Source organism: Pimephales promelas, chromosome 11 (genome assembly GCF_988280905.1).
Source record: "Pimephales promelas chromosome 11, fPimPro1.hap1.1, whole genome shotgun sequence".
Classification (NCBI taxonomy): Eukaryota; Metazoa; Chordata; class Actinopteri; order Cypriniformes; family Leuciscidae; genus Pimephales; species Pimephales promelas.
This window is the reverse complement of record NC_142779.1, coordinates 11793270-11817885: the sequence shown is the minus strand read 5'-3', so window position 1 is coordinate 11817885 and position 24616 is coordinate 11793270. Positions and strand designations below refer to the sequence as shown.

Below are 24616 nucleotides of genomic sequence, written 5' to 3'. Positions count from 1 at the left end.
TGATTGCCGTCTGCATGTTTTCGTCATGACCGAACAACAGCTACAAGGAAGAAGGCAATGGCTTTATCAGAGGAAACTAAAAAAGAAAACGGGAGAGTGACAAATTAAAAGCCAGGACGAGGATTAACATTGGTCCAGCTTTCGCTTCGCTCGCTGGCGTGAGCTAAAAGAGAAAGGGTGCTCGACCGATGCGGACGCTTGCCTGCACACAAATGCCGTTTCCAAGGTAACCCAGATAAATTCATATAATCAGAGTAGTATTTTCTGGTTTTCCGGCCACAGCCGACGGTGTTATGAGCGTAATAAAACAGCAGAGTCCCACAGCCCAGTGTTCATTTCTACACACAAACGCAGCCCGCCTCAGTGCAGGGCTTGCACAAATAAAATCGACTCATGTCAAATGTAACATTACATTAAATGTAGTGAACGTGCCCACAACTCAGTAGTACCCACAAACACTACACACCACATGTCCCACGGTTTCTGTAAAAATAAACCAACACACATAACGTTACAGTCAGCTCAGGCCGACTGTGTTTTCAGTGCAGTGAATGTGCCACATTCCCTCACAGACATGATAAGCCCCACGGGGCTCACCCGACTCACTCTCTCTCAGCAGACTGCTATAAGGGAATCAAGCGCGGCAAGGCTGCTCGCCTAAAACACTGCAAGCACGCATAATCCAAAGACACGGGAGGCTGATCGGTTGACTGTTGACTTTTATTTGTGACATTGCTGCGGAGCTTATGGCCTCTAGGGACGCTAGACGTGAAAGTTACAGGTCGAGCGCCTCTAGTGGCCAAAAGTTCCGCAGTGTGGCTTTAAACAGCTAAATGCTTGCCTCTTTGTGAGAGCTCGTGCAACACTGCTTGTCTTAGTGTGATTTGAAAGGGACTGATTTACTGATTTAAATCTTGATCAAGTAAAGCTTAACACTGAAAACTGTGAATCGACAATGAAGAAACCCTGTTGTATTACGTGTCCAGATAAACTTGCACAGAGAGACAATCTGCCAGGATCACTGTTCCATCAATTGCAGTGCAAAACTGTTGTTTGCTTAACCCATTTGTGACGGAAGCTGCGCGCCGCAACATTACATCTACCGCCGGTTACTGCGTTGCGCAACTCTGAAACTCCCGCCGGCTGCTGCGTCACGCAGCATTTTGTATTCGTCAAACTTTTCATGACACGTGCAGCATAAAACGCACAGTCATTGGTTAAAATACACATGAGGTGGGTCTTGTCGATTGGTCTCTCATAAAATGAATTGTTCAGTGTTGGCATGTTTTAAAATATTATTTGTGATATTTTATATAATTGATTTATATTTTTTATTAAATTTATTTTTTGAGAATTTTTAGAAAAAATGTTTTGTTATACGAGTTCCAAGGAAGCATGTTTAAATAAAAGCTGTGATTCTTACCTTTAAAATGTATTTTATTTCATATTTCTAAGTGCTACAGAGGCTTAGATATTAAGGTTTTAGTAGACGTTGACAATTCTTAGTATTTTTTCAGAAAACCCTCAGGAGATAAGGACATTTATCCTAGAACAACATAGGTTTTTATAGGCGCTTTTAGCTGACGTTTTAGGAGTAAATGGGTTAAAGTATTCTCACTTAATTACTAGCTAAAACATTCTAAGACTGAACTGAACACACTTACATACTGTTTCCAATGACTGGAGCAGATTTTAAACAGTGACTGTAAAACACCGACTGTAAAAACCAACAGTCTCTGACTCAGCACAATTTGGCATGATCAATCGTAAGTATCAAATTACATCCGTAATGGGCCTTACAGTCGCTAAATGTGTCCGTAGCTTTAACTGACTCCTCTGGGTGAACTCTGAACTGCGCATGTGCAGTGTATAGATGCCATATTGTAAACAAACCTTACAGTGCTCCTAAGCTAACCGAAGCAGTTGTGTTTGAAGTAATATCAAGTTATCATTATTTCTAAATGTATATTTTAGATCTAAATCACCTTAGGATGAATAAGTCTTGAACTTTGAAAGTTTAAGTAAACTTATTCTATCAATGGTTTTCCTGTAACCCTATTAATTTTTTATTTTATTTTTTAGATTCACACTTAGTTCTGGCATTTAGAGATTTAGCTTTAGCATGTCATTAAAGGGTTAGTTCACCCAAAAATGAAAATGATGTCATTAATGACTCTCATGTCGTTCCAAGCCCGCAAGACCTCCTTTCATCTTAAGGACACAGTTTAAGATATTTTAGATTTAGTTCGAAAGTTTTCTGTCCCTCCATTAAAAATGTATGCATGATATACTGTCCTTGTCCAGAAAGGAAATAAAGACATCAAAGTAGTCCATGTGACAGCAGTGTTTTGAAGCCTCCAAAATACATTTTGGTCCAAAAAAAAACAAAAACTACGACAAGGGCAGTATGACTAAATCTGTAATATCTTTTAGATCTTAAACTGTGTTCCGAAGATGAATTGAGGTCTTATGGGCTTGGAACGACATGAGGGTGAGTAATTAATGACATCATTTTCATTTTTGGGTGAACTAATCCTATAAGTATGCTCTAAAGCAGGGGAGTCTTATGAGAAGCCAGGTTATCCCAGTATATTTTCCTGTTTATGAAAAATTGTGTACATTTATGAATATAGCAGGTGAATTATGTATATGATTTATATTACGATATTGATTAACTTTCTCCTTTCTCCACTGACATTAAGTTGTTCAAAGCATTTTTAAGGTAACTGATTTTTAGAGGGCAGACTGAGACCGAGTGGCTCTCTGAGCTGGCGTGAGTGAATTATTATTTTATAGGCATGAAGAAATGTTTTTCACAGGAAAAATGTTTAAATTTGTCATTTTGGTGATCAAAGATCTTTAACAGATAAATGTTCATCATCATAACTTTATCATTTATTTATTTCTATAGTGCTTTACAACAACCGTCAGGTATCCAAAGTGCTTCAACACATTGGCTAAGGTTTGGTCTCAGCTTTGTTGGGGACATGGATCATCTGACAACACATCAACATTGTTGTTGATCAATCTGATAACATTGCTGAGTTGCTTGTCAAATTTCATGTTGCAATCAAAACTTGACCGCACTCCATGCATCACAAATACAGTGCTTTTTAAGATTTCAGCATCAGCCATTAAAAAACTAATATCGGTCAACCACTACTTTAATGACTATATTGACAACTTATTGTTTAACGCAGTACTGTGTTTTAAATTGTGCAAACAGATAAGTCCATATGCTTGTTCCAGTCTGGATATTCTCAATAGTATCTCTCAAAATTGGGAAGATCTAGGGGTCGGGAAAAAAAAAATATATATCGATTCACAAATGTCAAAAATCGTTTTTCTAAAAAATGTACATTTATAATAACGTAATATTGATGAAAAGCAAAAGACGGAACTCTGAAGCGCGGAAGTGCAGACGGTCTGTCTGTGGACGTGTGGAAATATTTTGGCTTCTATGAAGTTGAAAGGGGAAAGCAGCTGGACAAGAGCCACACTATTTGTAAGCTTTGTAGAATAAAACTAAAATATTTCAGAAACAGGACGAATATGAGAAGCCATATGATAAGTTTCCACGCAGAGGAGGAAAAACACTTGGCTGTACTGGTCGTTATATTATTAATTTACTACAAGTATGCTGCTAGTTCAGGCACACATTTATTTTCCTTTCGGTTCTTTGCAATGTTAATAAAATGTATTGCATGTTAATTCTTTATGGGTCATTACTTTGTACTTTTAAAGCAAAGTATTTATAGTCACACACACACAAAAAGATTCAGATAATCGATAATCGATTTAGCATCGAATCGCAGCCTTCTGAATTGTAATCAAATTGTGAGGTGCCTAGAGATTCCTACCCCTAGGAAGTTTGTTATTCAAATGATAGATTGTGACTGTTTGCTATAAGATCATGATATTACATTTTGGGAAGATCACCCACCCCTACACCTACCACACCAACTGCTGGGAAAAACGGGACTAGCCATAATTCAAGAAACCCAAAAGACAGAAACAACTGGAAACCTATCTGGACATCCAAAGGCAATCAACCAATTAGTATTGTCACGATACCAAAATTATTGTTTTGATACCGATACCAAGAATCGCGATTTCGATACTTTTCCTGAAAAGGAAAGTATTTCTTACAGGGCGTTTCACATGCACCTCCTTTGCATAGGTCTGTGCTATTTAAATGCTGTAACAGCCTAATATAGCCTAAATAAATCACTGACAAACATGCTCATGCTCTGAGTCTTATTATAATCATATAGCCTATAGATCATTTTAGCTGATGTTTGTGCTTTATTTTAGCAGCTTGCAAATTATTTATGCTATCTATGAAAGTTGGGGTGAAAGTTGTACAGCAAATACAAAAATAAATAACACATCTCCAGTTAAATAGCAGATAATTTATTTATTTCGCTATTAAATAAGAGATCTAGCGCTAAAATCTGTTGTTTTTTTAAATCAAGCAGAGCGCTCTTTTTCGCTGCTATCGGTTGCATGGTCTTTTGCGGCTTGCGAACCGTTTTCATTCGGACACTCGTTTCATTCTATCACCGTTGCAGAGACTATTGTGTACAGGCCGCCGGATGGTGTGTATATATATCATAAGTATAACGATCAGACCGGTCCTCGCGGCCTCGAAACACTACCAGCCCACTGGGAAAAGTCCTGAATCTCTGGATTGCCACTCCGCTACTGAGCGGCGGCCCCAGTATCACTTGTGCTCGCGGATGCAGCCGTCTCGCTGTAGTGTTTGTCTCATGACAGCTGCAGCTTCTTTGCTGCGTGCGTGAGGAGAAACACAGACGTCCATACGGAGGGACTGGAAACGTGCGTTGCACACACCAACATTAAATACGTCTCTTACAAATCTGGAACGCGGTCATTCATAAAATTATCAATACTAATAAATTTAGGTATCGTGAGGTTTTTCATTTCCAAGTATCTTTTGAAGTATCGGTGCATTGCGCAACACTAATCAGCATGGGATAAAGCTCAGAGTAAGAGCAAAGACATCAAGATGTCAATAACTCTGCTGGAGAGTCACCTCTTGTTCGCTGAAGGCAAGGTAAACTGGTAACATATAATTTACAGTCTATTTTAGCTATTAAAGCAGTAAATAAAATGGGATTTTAGAAACCTTGTTTTTCCTAAAAGCCGTATTGCAAAGATAAATGGGCATACCAAGACGTGCAGCAAGGCCCAACAGCCATTTGACGTCCTCTGTGTACGGGGGGCTACGGGAAAAGTTGTTCGGATGATCGTTGTGGGCCCTTCTTCCCAACATCTCCAAGGCCAGCATACCTAAATAAGGACAGGAACATTTCGCCATCAACACTCTGTACTGCACGACACTGTACTGATCAAGTATTAAATTGACACATGCACCCAAACATCCTAATCTCCAGGACTTATGAGTACTGATAGAACGGAAATCATGCCTTAATTAATATTTCTCACTGTGAGAGTTCTTTGTGAGTCCTTCAACATGGACACAACCGACCTCTCCCTCACCTCTCTTGATAATTAATCACCACAATTCAGGACCAGATGGATCCTAATGGGTGCAAAACAGCAACATAAGGACAGGCAAGCCATGCCCTAATGGATCTATGTGATTAGAAATCAGGCGTCCTCACCGACTCTGTAGGCCGAGTGGAGGTAGTGCAGGCCCTGCTGGCTGATTGGTTGACTGTGCTGCTCGTCTTCCACAGGGAATGGCGCACTGACCAGCGAGGCCGGCTGGGACGAGAGTCCTGGAAGAGAAGTCCCCTGAATGGCCTGGATGGTGGCGCCTGAGTGTACTCCTGCTGGACAAAAAAATGGGAAAGGATGTTCAGGGGTGTCTATGGATTTGCAAACTGTCCAATGCCTTCCCAATAATTTCTGATAAATTGGTAAGAACTGTAATGAACTTTTGTCTGCACCGAGTTTATGGTGCACTAAATAAATATGCTTAAACTAAATAACTCAACTATGGTCTATGCTTTCAAGATGGTACCATTCAGTTGTTTTACTATTTTTTTCTTATACAATCAGTTTCACCAGGGAGGACACACTACCCAATCTTCTACAGGTTTTTGATTATTCAGACATTTTGCTGAATATTGTAGTTTGAGGAGCACCAGCGCTGCCCAAGCACTCTAGGACCCACAAGCAAGAGCTGTTAATCTAGTTAAACTCAGACATCGCAGCTTTAGAACCACACAGCTTAATATGCATCTGGCACTTCTCTCCTGAATCAAATAAGGACTTTTCAAACTCTGCAGCTCTGTGTTTCACAGAAATGTGGCTGAATGGAGCAATTCTGTTTTCCTCTTTCATCCTCATAAATGTTTACATTCCATAGCAAGCGCATGTGAGTGCAGTGGTGCAAAAGCTGTCTGATCAGATCACAGAGCAGTAACACCCAGACTCTCTTATTATTAATCTTGGTGACTTTAATCAAGCAACCCTCACCCATTAACTTCAAAAATACAGATAAAACATTACATGCCCTACCAGAGAAAAAAATATTTTGGACCACTGCTACACCACAATAAATGATGCATATCGTTCCATCCCTAGAGCAGGACTCTCGATCACTGTCTGGTTTATCTTATACCAACCAACCAGGCAGAAACTGAAATCACCAAAACCTATAATAAGGAAAAAGCAGAGCCTGCTTCAACTGCACTGATTGGACTATTTTTGAAGCTACTGCCATGGATTGGGAAAACTCACAGATTATGTCCAAAACCATTCCTGTGAGGATATGTGCATTCCTACCAAGACTTATTTAACGTACAACAACGACAAACCATGGTTCTCAGCGAAACTCAGACAGACAGCTGTGCCAAGCCTAAGTTGGTGCCTACATGAATGGGGAAAACAATCATGTACAATCAGGCCAAAAACAATCAAACCAAGACACTTACAAAAGAGAATAGAGTGGTTAATAGGAGACATAACAATCTACAAGACAACACCATCCCCCAATTCCAGGGGCGGACTGGACATGTGTGTGATATGGAGAATCACAGAATGGCCGGTACTCCAGGACGGCCAGCGGGTCGGCCCACCACTTGCCACACACACAGTCACAGACATCCCAAGTATCCCGTAAGTTCCGGGAGTCTCCCGCATATTGATAGCGGCTCCATGATGCCCGCAAATTAGTTAAAATCTCCCGGAATCTAAAGTGAGTAAGAGTGTGCATGCATAGTGTGTGCACGGCAGAAAAAAGTGAGCGAGCTAGAGACCTTGCATGTATAGGCTAGTGAAGCGCATGTAAGGACACAACCAATCAATTGTCAGCGCGGGCGTGCTTTTGTCTCTACTACTCCCGAACTGAATTAATCAGTAATTACTTTGCAAGTTACTTGCTAGGGATGATGTTAGGAAATGATATTCAGCTTGCTATATTTTTAATGATTACAATAGTTAAAACAGCTAAACTTCAACATTTTAGCTGTAAAATGTCACATGCACATTTGTAATGGTATAGCCTATTTTCATTTAGATGTGGTATTATTTGTGCAGTAGCTAAGATTAATTACTGCATAAATTAAGTAATTAAGATTATTAAGTAATAAATTAATTTTAAGCTTGGAACAGATATGTATAATATGCTGTTAGCTATCATTTGGATGGTACAGTATCATTTAATGTCTTGTAGTGACACTATTGTTGTCGAGCTTCCATGCGCCGATTGCTTTGGGCCGGGCCTAGTCAAAGTCCAGGGCCATTTTTAGTCCCAGTCCATCTCTGCCTAATTCCGTAGGGAATCAACAACCTCAATTTCTACTGGTCATTTGAAAATCAAAGTCTCACACCCCAGACCCATTATGACAGTCTCGCTGTACAACAATCAACACCTCCAGTAACTCCACTCTCCCCCTTTTGCACTTCAGATCAGTGAAGAGGATGCGTGTCAGGTCGGGAAACAGAAGACAAGGAAAGCACCAGCCTATGCTGTTCAGTTGGCCTTCGTCATCTCGCAAATTTTCAACAGATCACTTGAGAAAGTCCCTTCCTGCTTCAAAAGCTCCACCATCATCCCATTCCCCAAAAAAACTAAAACAAATTCACTACAGACCTGTCACATCTAGCAAACAGGTCAGTGGATGATGTGGTCAACATGGGACTGCATCACATCCTGCAAGGATCCCGTTTGTGGACCTCATCTCGGCCTTCAACACCATCGTCCCAGCAGTCCTTCACTAAGTTAACCCAGCTCTCTGTTCCTAGCTCTAATTGTCAGTGGATCACCAGCTTTCTAACAGATAGGCATCAGCTAGTGAGGCTGGGGAAATCCACATCCAACACCTGCACAATCAGCACACAGGCTGTACTTCCTTCACCAGCTAGTTCAACCTGCCACAGCTGATGCAGTTTAACTCAGCCGTCATGGAGTCTGTCGACTGCACTTCCATAACTGTCAGGTTTGGCCCTCAGCTTCCAGAAGATGTACTCATAGATATTAAATCTGACGAAAGTAGAGTTCATTTCTTGAAAATTGCTGTATATTGTAAAACTGCATTTATTCAGAATTATTTTAAATAACATTGGACATTATGCCAAAAGTTGTGTTCATGTTAAGATGGAATTGAAATTCTACAACCAACTTGTCCTTACCTGTCACAGTTGTGCTAAGAGGCAGGGCTGCCTCTGCAGTATGGTATGGGTGGACAGCGATCTGAGTCATGGACGGTACTGGAACGCCAGGGAAAGTGACAGCGGTCGCTGCCATAGGAGGATGAGGGCCAGTGGCCACAGAAAATGGGTACTGAGCACCAATAAAAGCAGGGTGCATTCCCTGAGAAGACAAACAGATGCTCTTAAAACCAGCTTGATACGCCTTCCTCGAGTCATATACCTGCCATTGAAAAATTAAAACCACAAAATTAAATTAAACCAAGGGCATAGCTGTAAAGATCATTTTACATGTATAAACAAACTGGTATGAGTCTTTCCAATTATATTCTGCCAGGAATGTCATGCATCCGCATTAGAGCTTAAATTTAGCATTAATTACCGTTAGTTAAATGCAGACAAATAATGCTACATATTGAAATAAAAATCAATCTGTAGTATTAACACAGGTAATTGAAACCCATAATCATTTCAATAGGAAATGAACAGCGCTCATACCTGTGGGTAGGCTGTCCCAGTCACAGGGAAGACCGCAGGACGGGGCACATGCTGAAGCGGGTGACCCAGGTACTGTGGGGTGCAGACGGTGGGCAGATGGGTTTGGATGGTGGTGTAGGGATGCAGACCTGCCGTGTGTGCCATGGCTGAGCCCGGCAGCCCATGTGACTGGTATATGGTGGAGCCGACGGAAATGACAGGTACGACGGCGGCTGCCGTCACTGTGGTAGTAACAGCCGAGACACCTGATGAATCCAAGACCCCGTTGTTATCCAGGATTCCGCAGCCTCCCTCGGGTGCCGTTCTCCTTGCTCCACCGTTGGCCCCGCAGCGGCCGGAACCCTCTCGTTGGGCCCCTGAACCACCACCCACTGTTTGCTCGTACAGCCAATACCACTGGTGAGCCACCTCGAACAAGACCTCAGGATATACGCCGCCTCCCTTTGCAGCCTCCTCAACAGCCATGCAAGCTTTCTCCAGCATCACATTATCCTGAAGAAAGAACAATCCAGAAAAGTGTTGTTTAAAAGCAACAAGCAGATGATTTTTTTAACATTAGATTAAAAATGGACTGTATGGACTGAATGTGGTCTGTGCTGGACAATACCTGCTCCTTGCACTGCACTAGAGCTCTCTGAATCTCGTTGGGGTTCAGGGCATGAGCGTGTGGCAGGCAGCTCAAGGCCAGCTCTGCCGCAGCGCGCACCATGTTGGGATCACGTGCTCGTGATGCACGGTCAGCGAGTGACGCCACCTCCGGAGGAGTAAGGTGCCCATCCCAGCATTCCACCAGGATGTTGAGGGCAGCACTCCCAATCTCCATGGCCTGGCCTGTGCAAACACGACAGAAGAATTCAAAATCAAACAAAAGGCAGATTTGCCAACCCCTTTGTTAGAATACTCTTGTATTAACTTCATATCCATCCATATCTATCTACTTATTAGCGTTGCACAATTAATTGTTAAAAAGATCACAATCCAAATTCAAACGATAGAGCTGTGTTTGATTCATCGCTACAACGATGTAGTGTCATCACATGGTACTTGGCGATACGAGTATCAATACAGTTGCTTCTGTATCGATTCCACAGTATATCTGCTGTGGAATGTGTGCCTGTGAGCTACAGTGAAGAAAGCGCATTACAGACTGCTTTCATTTTGCAGAGAGTGTGTTAATCAGTGCAATGATAACCTATTAGCAACATAAAGATGATTTTATTAAAATATTAGAATGAGTAGGCTATATTACAATATAAATTTATTACAACAAGTACATTTTTATTTGTGCTTATCAGAATATTGAACATTGTTAACATAAATCTATATTAAATATATTGTTATATAGTGCTAGATAGGCCCTTCACAATGCAGAGGGCAACAGCCTATAGTTTTCAATGGCCCTATAGTATGCAGTTTACTAAACAGCTGTTATACAAAATTCTACTGAGGTGAAAGTATTGTGGTGTATATCATAACGTGGCCTCTATTGTTATATGCATGGCATTGTGACTGTTGCTGATACACAGCCCTATCAAACACATGATCTTATTCCTAAATGACAATAATACGCCTGTGTCTATTAAACCTTTGACAAAATCACACCAGAATATTCAAATCTGAATTGGTGCTGCCGCTGACCCAGAGAGATTAGATGTCATGCATTGGCATGAAACAGCTTCACAAACATCCATCCAGCCATATCTACCTACCTATCTATATCCATCAATCCATACATGAGCCTGGAAGATTAATATACTCTAGCATAGTACTACAGTTCTCCACATTGAATTGATACTCTAAAGCCAAGGATATGAATTTTAAAGATTACATACGCATTTCAAGTGGATAACATTATTATCTCTCACAATTACACAATTATCTCTCACCTGTAATCCAGGATACATGGGAGGAATACGTCCTTGACAGCCAGTTAGGAGACACAAAATTATGGAGGCCGAGGGCATACAGGCCAATCTCAAAGGCACACAGATGCAGGTTGCGGTGAGGCCCCTGGTGGCCTCCACTGGCAGAGGGTTGAGTGAAAATGGAGGTGGAGCTGTTTCCTCCAGCTTTAATCAGCACAGTCTTGGCCAGCTCAAAGTAAAAATGGGCAGCTGCCTCAGATGGCTGGTTGGGCACGTGCGGAGCATGACATTCAGGCCGGCGGCCTTTATACCTATAAAGAGAGAAAGAGCGAGTGTGTGTCATAAACAGCAGATTTAGAGGATCAGAGAATCTGTTCTGATTTTGAACTGAAACAACTTTACTCAATGAACAGGTACAGAAGTAAAGATTTAGTTTGTTAAGATGCTGATGGACAAGCACCAAAAACCAAGAGCAAACCCACATAAGGGGCAATGAGGGCAAAAAGACAGGTTTGTCTCACCTGCTGGTGTCGGTACTCTTGGCTCTGGCTCCTCCACCAGCTCTGCGTGAGCCACTGGATGACGATGAGCCGAGTGAATCAGATGAAGAGCTGCTAATGCTATCACTGTCCTGGCCTCTCCCCCAGGAAGCAGCTGTCCAACCCCCTCGAAGTGGGCGTCGACTGAGAGTAGGAGAGCTGTCTGAGGTGGTCTCTGGAGCGCTGCTGTCAATGCTTGCCATGCCTGAGAAAACATGTCAGAAACCTTTTTACACTCTCAAAATTAATGCATAGTTAAAATAATCCATTTAATTATTTTATGCAAATTAATATTATATTATATTTGGAAATATACAATTTTTTACAAATAATATATTATTAAATAACTTTTTTTAAAGTGGGTGAATTGAACTTTGCAGTGATCTGTGCACATAATTTTTATGTCACGAGAGGTCATAGGTGCTGCATCAAATAAACTCTTCTGTCTAATTAACGAACACACTGTCTCCTACCAGTGTGTTTCTTTTTCTGTCGTACAGGTGATCCCCAGCAGCGTGTGCCGTATGCCCCGCGGCCCCCCAGTGCCAGACGACTGGGCACTGTGCCTTCAGGCTTGAAGGGTGCAGCTTCGCTCTGCTGCTCACAGGAGGTCGACTGCGCACCCTCTGCAAAGAACGAAAGAGGTTTAAAACATTTTTTTTTAAAACTAGGTCACTTCAAACTCCACAGGGACCCAAGACGATTATATTTAAGCAATGAATTTCCTTCTGAAATTGAAGTGTATACCCATGACACTTTCTAGATGTAAGTTCACCTTGATCTCTGTTGTCAGAGATGCCCTCTCCCGTTGCTGTGCTCTGAACTCCGCCAGCCGCTAAACCTCCCTGCTGCCCTGCCGCTCCCCCGCCGGTCACGCCCTGCACAGCAGCTGATGTTGCTGAAGGGGTGTGTTTTGACACTCCCCCCGCGGCTCCGCTGGCACCATGGGTGGCGTGTTTGGATGGGCTCTTTTGGCTGCTGGTAGCTGGTTTGCTAGAGTAAAATGAGCTCAGAGTCTGAGGCTTATGGGTCTGGCTCTCACGGTCAAGGAGTTTATCCAGAATCTACAGAAAGATGAAATCAGAAATGAATACAAAACATTTACTGTATTTTACAAATGATATCTTGGCTTAAGCTTCATTACAGCCATGTTATTTGAGAGACTAAGGCCTTGTTTACACCTGGTATTAAGATGCGTTTTTGTTTGATTGGATCACAAACTTGTCCACTTTCAACCACTTCTAGAGGTTGTCAAAAATGCATTTGACCAGATTGCTTTCGTATGTGATGTCGTCAGATGTGTTCGAACAGCCACAAAACACAGCCTAATCTCTACCTACTGACTTAAGGCGTAGTGCTTTCATATAGCCTATAACACGCTCTCACACATTTATTTTTTAGCATTGTTGGGAGGAATAAAATTTACATCGGATCGGATTTCTGGAGGGCAGTTACACCTGGTCTTTACACGATCGGATAGCTAATACGATCACAGAAAGTGCAAGTGGGCAGGTGTAAACAGCCCCATATAGAGCATTATGAGTTTTGCGGAAAAAGATGTTTTACTTGCATTAATTCATTTCTGATTGTATTTGAATACTAATGTCTGGTTAAAGTTATGCAGGCTATCAAAATAATCACAATTGAAACTTTACTATGCCACCACAGGTACAATTAAACAACTTATCAAACGAAACTGTTTTAGAAGACCATCAAAGCAATTAAACAGTATGAATGAAATGGAGGCATTTATATAGTGCTTTCATATGTACTACTTTACACCCAAAGCGCTTTACAATGATGTTGGGGTTTCTCCTCAACAACCACCAGTGTGCAGCATCAACTTACTATGCCACCACAGACACATTTATACATCTTATCAAACGAAACTATTTTAAAAGACCAAAACAATTAAACAGTAGTAGCCTATATACTTAAAACAAACTCGATAGCTGTTGGCATTTATTCAATGCCTATGAGCACTGATAAATCAGTGGCTGTGTAATCAATCAATTATACCACACGACAAAATGTACAAACTATTAAGCATACATTATTTAAAAGGAAGCTGAAACACAAATTACGTTATTGAAAACAGTTTCTGTGATCCATGGAGCGTGCACTAATATTTACAGTGGCGTTTTAACACGAATCACGGATCACAGATCATATACGGGCTAGAGCAAGCGTGTTTTTATGGACATATTTCATATACTCTAATGCTCTAAACATGAACCAGCATTGTGTATGCACATATATTTAATCACATCTTCTTCAAATGAAATATATGTGCAAATAATGTATTTATTCACTGTTATCCACATTATATTTCATCAGCAATATAATTTTGAACTTTTGTAATGATACGTTTGGTCATTGATCTTTAAATGCATCATTATGCAAATTACAAACACATGAGGAGAGTTCTCAGCATGAGAACCCACAAGACCCATGACTGGCAGATCAATATACTACTACATTTCTCTGAAATGGTAGGAAATAATTCAATAGTATGTGGAGGATTTGAACTGTGACAAGATGATTGACAGGGCAGTTTAAACGGTGACAGGATAACTCCAAAAGACTTGCCTTTTTAAGCTTGCTTTGGTCATCTTTATAGGTGATCATCAGTGCTAGAGCCAAGTCTCCTTTTTCTCTCCGTGTGCCTTCACACAGCAGAGGATGCTCTGCCTCACTGACCGTTGTCTTCATACCTGATGGGGAAAAAAAGTTAAAGAAAAGGAGAGACAACTGAAGAATATCTTCTACAAAACTGGTTGGTTTTGTATTTTTTTTTTTCACATAAATTGACTCTCACCAAGAGCTGCAACAGCAGCCTCAAATCCCAGCTCCTCATCACCAGGCATTTCATTGTTACGGTTCCGGCTAGGAGGTCGAGAGCCCGTGGGAGAGACCACTGCAAGAGGCAAGTGATAGGAAAAAAATATGAAAAATGAGCATGGGGATTTTGGGGCGTTTAAAGAGCATTTTTAAAACTGTTGGAGAAGGTCGATGTGTGACTTACCAGGGGTGCAGAGCACGTCAAATATGAAGCTTGCCAGCATGAGAGGCAGCACCGGACGATAGTCGCAGAAGTTTCCATCCCGGAGCTGTTCTGCTCTGTCCCTTATGGAAGTCATTTCTACAAGACCCAAAGGAATCTTCTTCAGGAGAGCCACTACCTCTGACTCCTGATATGCCAGCTTCACCTTACACAAGAGCATAGGAGTTTAGAATTTTAGGACAAAAAAACTCTTTGAAAATCAAGAATCAAAACATTACAATGCATATTTTGTTTGTGGTTTGTTATATTGTGAGTTAATAAAAGTGCTCAAATCTCTGCATTTTGCGTACACCAAATTTGCCATGTTAAATTATTTTCCTTAGCATTATTTTTTATATTTATGCATGAATACATAAATTGTAATATAAAACATGTATACTTTTATACCACTAAAATACAATAAAGTTAGAATAAAATAAAAACTGACATTACACTTCCAAATATCAACAAAACCAGACACATCCCTAACAAACTATACTGTCTTGCAGATCATCAAATTTATGAGACTGACATCTGCTTTACCTCCAGAGCTTTAGTAGAAGCAGGAGGTCTCTGCAGCTCCAGGGAAAACATGCCAGTGTTGAAGGCCAGGTTATGGAGCTCCAGCCTCTCACTCAACACAGTCAGCAGAAAGGCTACTTTAGACAGGGTGTTAGTGGCCACCTGCGTCTGTTTACTGGTCGACACCTTGCTCTTTTTACCCTAAACAAGACAAGGAGATATCCATTTTCAAAGGTGAGCACCGTTATGATTGTATGTCACAGCCAAAACCTGTGGGAATTTTAAAAAAAAACTATTTCGGTACCTTGGTCTGTGGCTGCTCCACCTTCAGGTCTGGCGGATTAGCCAGAAGATCTCGAGCAAGTTCAACAGCCAGTCGGCAAGCATCATTACTGTAGCCGTGAGCATAGAGAGCCTCAGCACAGGCAAACAGTACCTGCAACACACCATTATACATTTGAAAATCTTTTAAAGTTCTGTGCAATTAAATTAAAAAATTTAATTTGTGGTCAAGCCAAGAAGCTATTTTGCAACATTTTCATTATATAATTATAAAACGGACAGTTCCAGTTCTTGATTATGATTGGCTGTGTTGCCTTTAGAGCCATTGTGAAATACTCTAAAATCATCAGTGTTGTGCCTGAACATGTTCAATGAATAGTTAATGAACGCGTTCATATTTTGGGCGAATGTGAACTGAACGTACTGTATTTCTGCCTGATGCACGTTACTGTGAACGCGTTCATTCTGGTGTCTGTGAACGCACGCTCTCTCAGTTTAACTTTGTACAATAGACCATTTTGCAAGATGTAAACAACACTGGTCCAGAAACACTTCCTGTTTCAGTTTGTAACTGTTTTCTTTATTTCACATGTAGAGAAAACATCTTAGAGGTGTTTAACTTTTTGATTCAGTTTTATATGTTCTGTTGGTTGTTTTTTATCCCAGCTTTTATGTATTGTTAAAAAACTGAAACAGGAAGTGCTTCTGGACCAGTGTTGTTTACATCTTGCAAAATGGTCTATAGGGTGCCAGATTTCTATATAGCCTTCCAGGTGAAACCCCGACTAAAACGCACGTAAATAGGCCTTAATATGTAGCAAAAAAAAAAACAATCTGGTAAAACAAGACACCAGTGTAGCACCGCGGCCGCCGTCGACAAAGCAGGGACCGAGGAGGCGCCGTATGATTATTTAAACGGATTTTATGACGAGGTCGGTGAAGATGGGAAAAATCTTACATTTCTGTGCAAACTTTGCCCGTCGATAAAATAATTGTTGTCTGTGGTTGTATATGGGCTGTGGCAATAATTAAAAAAAAAAGCTCGCAACATATGGAAAAAAAGAACTGTGAATGAACTAGTTCATTTTTTGAAGTATGAACTATGAAGTGAACTAGTTCATTTTAAAATGTGTGAACTGAACTTTGAACTAGTTCATGTAGAAATTGAACTTTCCCAACACTGATAATCATACATGTGTGACCTCATTAAATCAGTATTACTGCAGCAGCATTGCATATGTGTGTTCCATGGCAACCATTCTACTAAATGCTGCTGAAAAACTACATTGCTTGATGGAAGGATTATTATTTATTAATAAATTATTAATTGTTTTTTCTTACCATTTAAAAAAAAAAAATTTGTATTAAACCATGCCACTTGTGTGCATGTGTATATATTCACACAACTCAGCCCAAAAAACAAAAGGTCACTGTTTGGGTTTAAAACGGCAAATGCTTAAGAGTATGTTTGGATTATCGTTGCAGTGATTATTGAGTTTCTAGCATGTTGTATGTGTGGCAACAGTTATTCTAACCCTAATTGATGGAGTGTTTTAATTTCTGTAGGCCATATTCCAGGATTAATACACAATGAGTCTGACAACAGCTGGTATGATCTGATCTCAGCATCAGGGAATCTGTATGTGATTACATGAATAAACAGAAAAAAATGAAGCAGACTAAACCTCGGAAGAACGGCAGTAACATCTCCAAGATGCATGAAGAAACCTACCCACAAAGCTACAGTACTGTGAAAAGTTTTAGACGTGTGTAAAAATACTGTAAAGTTAGGATGCTTTCTAAAATAATGGCATAAAGAGATTTTATTTATCAATTAACTTCTAAGCTAATCAAATCAATATTTGGTGTGACCACCCTTTGCGTTTAAAACAGCTTTTGTCTTAGCTACACTTGCATGTAGTTTAAGGTAGCTTTGTAGGTAGGGTACCTTAAGCATCTTGGTGATGTTGCTGCAGTTCTTCTGGATTTAGTCAGTCTCATTTTTTTTTTCTGTTCCTTCATGTAATCACAGACAGACTCAATGGTGGTGAGATCAGATCATACCGGCTGTTGTAAGACTCCTTGTGCATAAAAAAATCTCACTGATTTATTACAATAATGGCAAAACTAAATTTTGAACAGAAGCTTTTTTTAACAGAAGCTACTATAAGATGCACGGTCTCTTTTAGCTCGTTCTGTGTTAATTTTCAACGCTACTTTTAGGCACTGCTTCAGTACTTTACAGGGGGGGAAATTCACCTCCATCCTGCCCTCCTGTTCCAGAGGTTTGATCCCAGCAAAGATGTCTGGCTCTTCTTCATGGTTGCCGTCTGCAACCCCTCGATCCGCTCCCTCTTCTGAGGCAGCGCTGAGATAGTAGGCTTGATAGTCATCTTCACCCACAGCATCAGCTCCTGCTGCTGCCTCAGCCGCCTGAGGTCCTGGAGCCCCTGAAGCTCCACTTCCATCTCCCTCTCTGCGGCCCCGCAGAGCCTGGCTGGGGAGCGCCGCACACGGCAGAGCATCATCTACAGGGTCCTCATCTCCTCCGGCTTCATCCAGGTCTGCCTCCACCTCCACCTCTTTCTCCATAGCTGCCACTACTGGGGTTGCAATGGAGCTCTCCTTTGAAAAGCAGACATGGGCATCAGCAGCAGAGGGCATGGCAGCATGTGCCACATGTTTGGTCTCAAAAGCACGCTCTTTTGAAACGCCACCGCTGGTGTATTTGAGTGGCTCACGGAGCAAGGGGCTGGGTGAAGGCAACATCTCGGGAGGAGGAGGAAGGAAATCGAAGGTGTTGCAGGCCTCTGCCCCAAGCGCCAGGCTGGAGCCATCATCCAGACTCAGCTCTGCCATGTCAGGTTCTAGAGAGCTGTCCTCACTGCTGGTTCGCCGCTTTGCACCAGGGTGTTTCCCACCGACACCACTCGAACTTCCACACGAGCCCTTGTTGCTCTGCGTTAGCTTGGCCTTACTACCAGCTGATGGAGAGGAGCTGTTGGCTTTATACATGCCTTTACCTCCCTCCTGAAGTGAAAGAGAGACCCTGCCACCCAGACAAACCAGAACGCCTCCGCTGTTCACACCAGACACTCCTTTCCTCTTGCTCACAATGGTCTCCTTAGGGCGGACAGCCACCTCCTGCTGGGGAAGATGTGAGTTACTCCTAGATTTGTGCTCAGAGGAAGAAGCTTCTGAGGTTCCACCACGAGTACCATCTCCTGATTCCCCACCAGTCCCAGCTTTAATGCCCCGTTGTTGCTGCATTGCCCTGGCCCAACAAAAGGAAGCATTTTTCTTATCTGCGCTGCAATAGGTGATGCCAGGTAAAGGGTAGGCCACTTCCCAGTTGAAGTAGCAGCATTCAACAGCTGGTTTGAAGCCCTGGAAGAGTTTGTCCAGAGACTTGCGGTGCTGCCCTCGTTTCACGATCTCGATTACCTTCAGGTGCCACTGCTTCAGCTGGGCGGCAAGCTCCAAGCGCCTGAGAAGTCGCAAAAGGTGAAAAACATTACCTTAACTAATTTATGAAAGATCCAGCCACAAATCATTGAGAAATTCTAGATCAACATCACAACAAATGAGGATCACTAGTACTTTAGAGCTTAACTAGCTATACAAAACTGCTCACCTCTGGGGACTCATGGTAGGGTCTAACACTGCCAGTCTCCATAAGACAACCATCTCATCACACATACTGGCACATGCATGTGCAGCAACCTCGGTCTGCCCATTACTGCGACCTGTGTGCCCGCTGGCACTGCTGTGAGAGGCGGATGTCCTCACACTGTACCACCAACCAATGATCTTGGGGAAGAACAAAAAGAGTTTCATTAGAATAAAAAAAAATATTATTTAAGTGTTGAGTTTAAAATGCATCTTGAATCCAATTAATATAGTCAACTACATATTTAATTTCCTCCTGAAATAAAATAAAATGGTTTGAATGCAGGCACAAGTGTTGACAAGTGTTTTCAACAGGACGATGCAATTTTTTACACTTGAAACAGTCACCCTGAGGTGTGAAGTGTGGCCGAGTCAGGTTTGGTACCTGTTCATGGGTGAGACACTGTTCGGTGAGTATCTCTAACAGGGGTGCAGCATTGCTGTCTCTCCGCTTAAACATCTCTCTGACAATGGACAGAAGATTCCAGATGCCCTCTGGTTCTCTACCTCGCAGGGGCCTCAGGAGACAAGCCCATTCAGCAGCTGCTGGAGGCTCGGTGGAGGACAGGTACATGGAGTTCACATCACTAAGAACAAGGAACCAAAAAAAGAGTTTTAACTTATCTAGTTTTAAAAAAAATTAGTCTTTGTCTTTCATTAATGGACTGATTGAAACTTTAGAAACATGTGCATCATTTTAAAATTATTGGTTGATGTGAATATGGGTGTGTCAACTGGTGTGGGTATATAAGCTTGGATAAAGTATGATTCTTTGCAGTGCAATCATTGAGTGAAGCCTGCTCCTACTTCCATTCATTCATAGTTTTAAATACATAAATATAGTCTTGAGATCATACACTAGCTTGTGTATCCTTTATCCACACATATAAAATAAAAAAAATGTCTGAAAAAAAGTACCACCAAAACCCATGTATGCCTGTTTGGGAAACACTGGTTTAGAACACAGATGACAACAGTAAACTGTGCTACACTGTAGGTAGTACCAGGCTGGTTGCCTTTACCTAAACACAACTGGTGAGGGACCACAGAACTTGTGCAAGGTCTTCTTTATGTTGTCACTTAGGGTGGACTCATCTAGATACCAGGTGCTCTGGTCAGACGCTGAAGGGCCAGCAGTAGGATCTGTTGAACCCATCGTTAGAAAAGAAAAATGAGGATTTACAAGGTCTGCATATCTTCAGATAAAATTAAACATTTAGAAATTCATGAATTGTGGTTTGTAGGTCAATGCATACCCGGGGCTCCACACACGGTGTTAATAGCGGTAGACTGGGAAGAAAGAAGCTCATCCAAAAGACGCTGAGCTGTCGGCAAGATCTGCAGATACAAAAGAGCGAATCACTATTAAGCCAGAAATTAATTTAAACATCAGATGAGAAATTATCTGATAAAAGTTTTTTATTAATGTTTAAGCAAGTAACAAGTATAATATACAAGTAACAATATTAGATTATGATGGCATAATACATAGTATAAAACAATACAACATTAGCATGTAAATACTGTACCAAGTATTTACAGAACCACATCGAATTCATGAACACAGAAGCGGAACAATGATAAACCGAACTGTGATTAATCTGAGCAGTCACAGCCCAATATGGACAATGAGGCCACTGTGTGCACTTCATCCCAGTTATTTAGAGCTGTGCAAATACAATTTAATTCTCAGAGAAACCACGGGCAAGCAGACCATGTCAATTTAAAAAGAACAAATAAAAAAAAAACTGCATGCCTCACCTGCTGTGGGAGTTCACTGATGAGGTATTGTGCAAACTTCTGGAGTTGATCCCGTTGTAACCTGGACAGGGACTCTGACACAGGTGCTCGAAGACACACAGCAGAAGCCTATACCCAAACACAAGTCACTGATATTTGAAGCTGGCAGACATAACTGAAATTAAGCTCCAGTGCTTTAATCTACTCACTAGTGCTAACTAAACCGGGAGCAGGCTGCTCATTAGCAAACACTCTGCATTTCTAATGCATCTGGAGGCTTTGATGCCTTCAGGTGGATGTCCCAGTGTGCCGTCACCTGGTTCATCCCTTCTGCTCGTGGTGGACACACACATGCTGGAGAACCCCTCATTTGCAATTGGCCCATACATAATATATGAGCTGCAGATAGACATGCTTTGAGCCGATCAGAGCTAATTCTCTCTTTAGCTCATAGTGAGATTATTAAAGAGAATGCAGAGTGTCCCGTGGGGGAAGCATTGTGAACTACTGGAGTGAAATGTGTTGGTTGTGTCTGGGAGATGGAGGATGGGGAGAGAGGAGGATGGATGAAGGACAGACTTGGAGAACTAAACCGAGGAGGATAGGGAGGACGGAAACGTTTAGGATTCCTGGACAACACGCCCCTGAATGACTGAGTGCTGGATAAGCCATGTGGCTGAGAGTCTAACTATGGGAGACCACATTATACCATACATAATATCAGACTGACCCTTTTGCAGACATTTCACACAAAATGTATTCTAACTTAAGGGGTTTTCAATCATCTTGATTCCAAAGATCCTCATTATGGATATCTTTTTTTTTTTTTTTTGAGGGAGCCCCATCCCTCCTACAATCTAAAATGTATATATATATATTATTCATTAAAACCTATTTATTAAGTGTGAGAAAGACGCTTAAGTTTTAATAGCTCAAATTAACCTAAACATAAGGCCTTTTTAATGCCTTCCTGTAGCTCAAACAGTAGATCATGGCACTAGTAACTCAAGCACTATGGGTTTAAATCCCAGGTAATGCATGAATTTAAAAAATAATGTATAGCTTAAATGCAATTTAAGTTACTTTGGATAAATGCACCTGCCAAATGGATAAATGTAAATAAAAGGCACCTTTGTGTTGTTTTTTATTGTTATTAAATAGTTTACCCCAAAAAAAAAAGTTTATCATTTACTCACTCTTATGTTGTTCCAAACCTGTATGAGTTGCATGCTTCAGTTGAACTATAAAGTAGATATTTTGTAGAATGTTGGTAACCAACATTGACAGTAACTATTGACTACCATAGTATTTTTGGCAAACGTCAACTGTCTGTTAGCAACAACCTTAAAAATATATTCTTTTGTCTTCAGCAGAAGAAAGGTACTCACTCATACAGGTGTGTATACAATATAAGGTGAATAAATGACAGATTTTTCAATTTTGGGTGAACTATCCTTTTAAAACAGACACACACACACACACACATATATATATATATATATATATATATATATATACTGTATATATATATATATATATATATATATATATATATAAAATACAGTAGTCAACATTTGAAGTGGATCAAAACCTTTCAAAGTTGAACATGAATTTTGAACAATACCCGTTTTGACAACTTAGATAAACTTTTTTGATTCACTTGATTGTGTGTGTGTGTGTGTGTGTGTGTGTGTGTGTGTGTGTGTGTGTATATATATATATATATATATATATATATATATATAAAGATTTTAATAAAGTATTAGTAAATGCAGAAAGTAACATGAACAATGGTTAATAAATGCTAGATTAATACCATTAAAGATTAATAAGTGCAGTTAATTATTAGTTCATGCTAACTAATGTAGTTAACAAAGGAACCTTATTGTAAAGTGTAACCCATTAAATAATTATAAATATTCATATATAAAGCATTTCTTCATTTTATTGTATTTGTGCGACAATAAATAGTGACTATAAACAGCTGTACAGAAAGACAAAGGTAATAAACAATTTCAAATTTGGTGAATGTATTCTGTTAACCTTTTTTTCAGGGACCTATCACCTCCTCTGCAGATCTCAATGTCTTTTAATGTTTTCAAATCAGGTCAGTTGAAATGTTTTTTTTAATCCTAGTAGCAACCAGCATAATATTTAGTGTGGTGAGGAGTATTAATGCAATTTGAGCTATGAGGACAGTCTGACATCTAACTACATGTGGGAAAAAAACACATTAGCCCACTCAAATAGTTAAAGGGCACAGCGATGATGCAGAATGAAGTTTATCACTGGTGCATGCCCGTCTAGCTTCTCTATGTACAATATCATAATCCAGTAGTATCAATGACTGTTTGAGTCTGTATCTTTCTAGGTTGTCATGTTCTGTTTAGGATTTAGACATTTCTAGAATTTCTGCAGGAATGCTTTACTTTGTTATACTTTGTGACAATCTTTGAGATACTGTCGAGTAGGTGGGCTAAATGTCAAGCCTGAAGCATTTGAACTTCAGGCTGCAAGCTGTGATGTGAGAAAGTGATCGGTAACCTCATCTGACACCGGCCTCAACACGCAAATGAAGGGGTTCTGCAGCAATATATCAAATCTTAAGTGTCAATGATTTACTAAAATTCCTGTGTGGCTGATAAATGTTCTCATATCATAGCAGAACTAAGAATATACTGTTTATTCAACTCACAATAGCATAATAGACTCTAAAGCTGTTTGAAACTCACAGGAATGCACTTTACAACATGATGGTAAATGCATTCAATTAAAACATTCTCAAAGCTTTTTGCCAAGAAACGTTTTAAAATAAGAGACACGACCCTACAAAAATGGGGAAGCGTCATGTTGCAAACACTACCTAAAGTCTAATTCTCCTCCACTTTTCCAAAATTACAATATTAAATTACTTAAATTAAATTAATTATCTAGCAACAGCTATAAGAAACTAAACAGGGGAACTGTGTATTTGATATGTACAAGAAAACCAAACCACGAGAAAAGCTTATGCAAAATAAGTTTGTTATAATTTCCCCCAACGGCAGAAAACAAAAGACAAAGCCCACATGCAAATGCTAAACGCCACCCACGGCCCGGGCCGCCAGGTCTATCTGACTGTGGCAGGCCCTCCTAAGGGGGCTGAGATATCACAGCAGAGCAGATCCTTCCCTCCACCCTCCTGACTCCACAGGGAGGCATCAAACCTAATCAAAAGCTTCTCAGTGCTCTCACGCCCACGGTCACTCCGCACAGACAGAAACCTAGAGAAAGTTTGTGCATGTGCTGTACGTGAAATCTTCCTCACAGATACGTCTATCTGAAGCAGGCCATTGTGCGTATTCAAATTCCTGTGTATGTGTCATTTTGAGAGACAATGAGAACTGTTGCCTTAAGTAGTTGTTTTCTTTAAATGCATTCTTCAAACCTTAAGAGACAATCTAAACTATGCTACATATGGAGATGCAGTGTTGGTTCATAAACACACATTAAAATACATACTTTTCTCTTTTCTCTTTTAAGCTCCGTATTTCACCCTAGATCAAATTCCAGCCTATAAAAAGGTTATCTCAGTAATTGCACTTTACTACTTAATAAAAAGAAATATGGAAAACTAATATTGTTTCTTTGATCACCCTTGCTGTGGGTTTTGCAAATATTTAACTAATGAAAATTTAAAAAAAAAGAGCTTGAGACTAAACCTCATAACTCTATTGGATCCTCAAAACTGTTGGTCAAACTCCACCCGCCTCTGTCGAAATAAAATGCTGCATGCCGTTTTCTCTGCTTGTTTGCAAAGGGAAATAAAGGACTGG

The 24616-nt window shown here is 40.6% G+C and overlaps 1 protein-coding gene across 8 annotated transcripts in view; it reads right to left on the bottom strand.

Annotated features, from left to right (window-relative positions):
- zswim8 (zinc finger, SWIM-type containing 8) overlaps positions 1 to 24616 on the bottom strand; it is a 43937-nt gene that overhangs the window by 6970 nt on the left and 12351 nt on the right. For 2 of the 8 annotated variants that reach the window (XM_039672969.2, XM_039672971.2), the window contains 20 exons: positions 20823 to 20930; positions 20318 to 20399; positions 20084 to 20204; positions 19447 to 19648; positions 19027 to 19202; positions 17652 to 18879; positions 15415 to 15546; positions 15132 to 15311; positions 14571 to 14754; positions 14364 to 14462; positions 14135 to 14259; positions 12321 to 12609; positions 12019 to 12171; positions 11528 to 11750; positions 11028 to 11317; positions 9749 to 9972; positions 9142 to 9633; positions 8626 to 8866; positions 5649 to 5819; positions 5194 to 5313 (listed from right to left, as the gene is read on the bottom strand). In XM_039672969.2, coding sequence (XP_039528903.2) covers positions 5194 to 5313; positions 5649 to 5819; positions 8626 to 8866; positions 9142 to 9633; positions 9749 to 9972; positions 11028 to 11317; positions 11528 to 11750; positions 12019 to 12171; positions 12321 to 12609; positions 14135 to 14259; positions 14364 to 14462; positions 14571 to 14754; positions 15132 to 15311; positions 15415 to 15546; positions 17652 to 18879; positions 19027 to 19202; positions 19447 to 19648; positions 20084 to 20204; positions 20318 to 20399; positions 20823 to 20930 — 4840 coding nt within the window. Of the gene's footprint in view, positions 1 to 5193; positions 5314 to 5469; positions 5567 to 5648; positions 5820 to 8625; positions 8867 to 9141; positions 9634 to 9748; positions 9973 to 11027; positions 11318 to 11527; positions 11751 to 12018; positions 12172 to 12320; positions 12610 to 14134; positions 14260 to 14363; positions 14463 to 14570; positions 14755 to 15131; positions 15312 to 15414; positions 15547 to 17651; positions 18880 to 19026; positions 19203 to 19446; positions 19649 to 20083; positions 20205 to 20317; positions 20400 to 20822; positions 20931 to 24616 lie in introns of those variants that run through there. The other 6 variants (XM_039672972.2, XM_039672974.2, XM_039672976.2 and 3 more) reach the window with 5 other exon arrangements.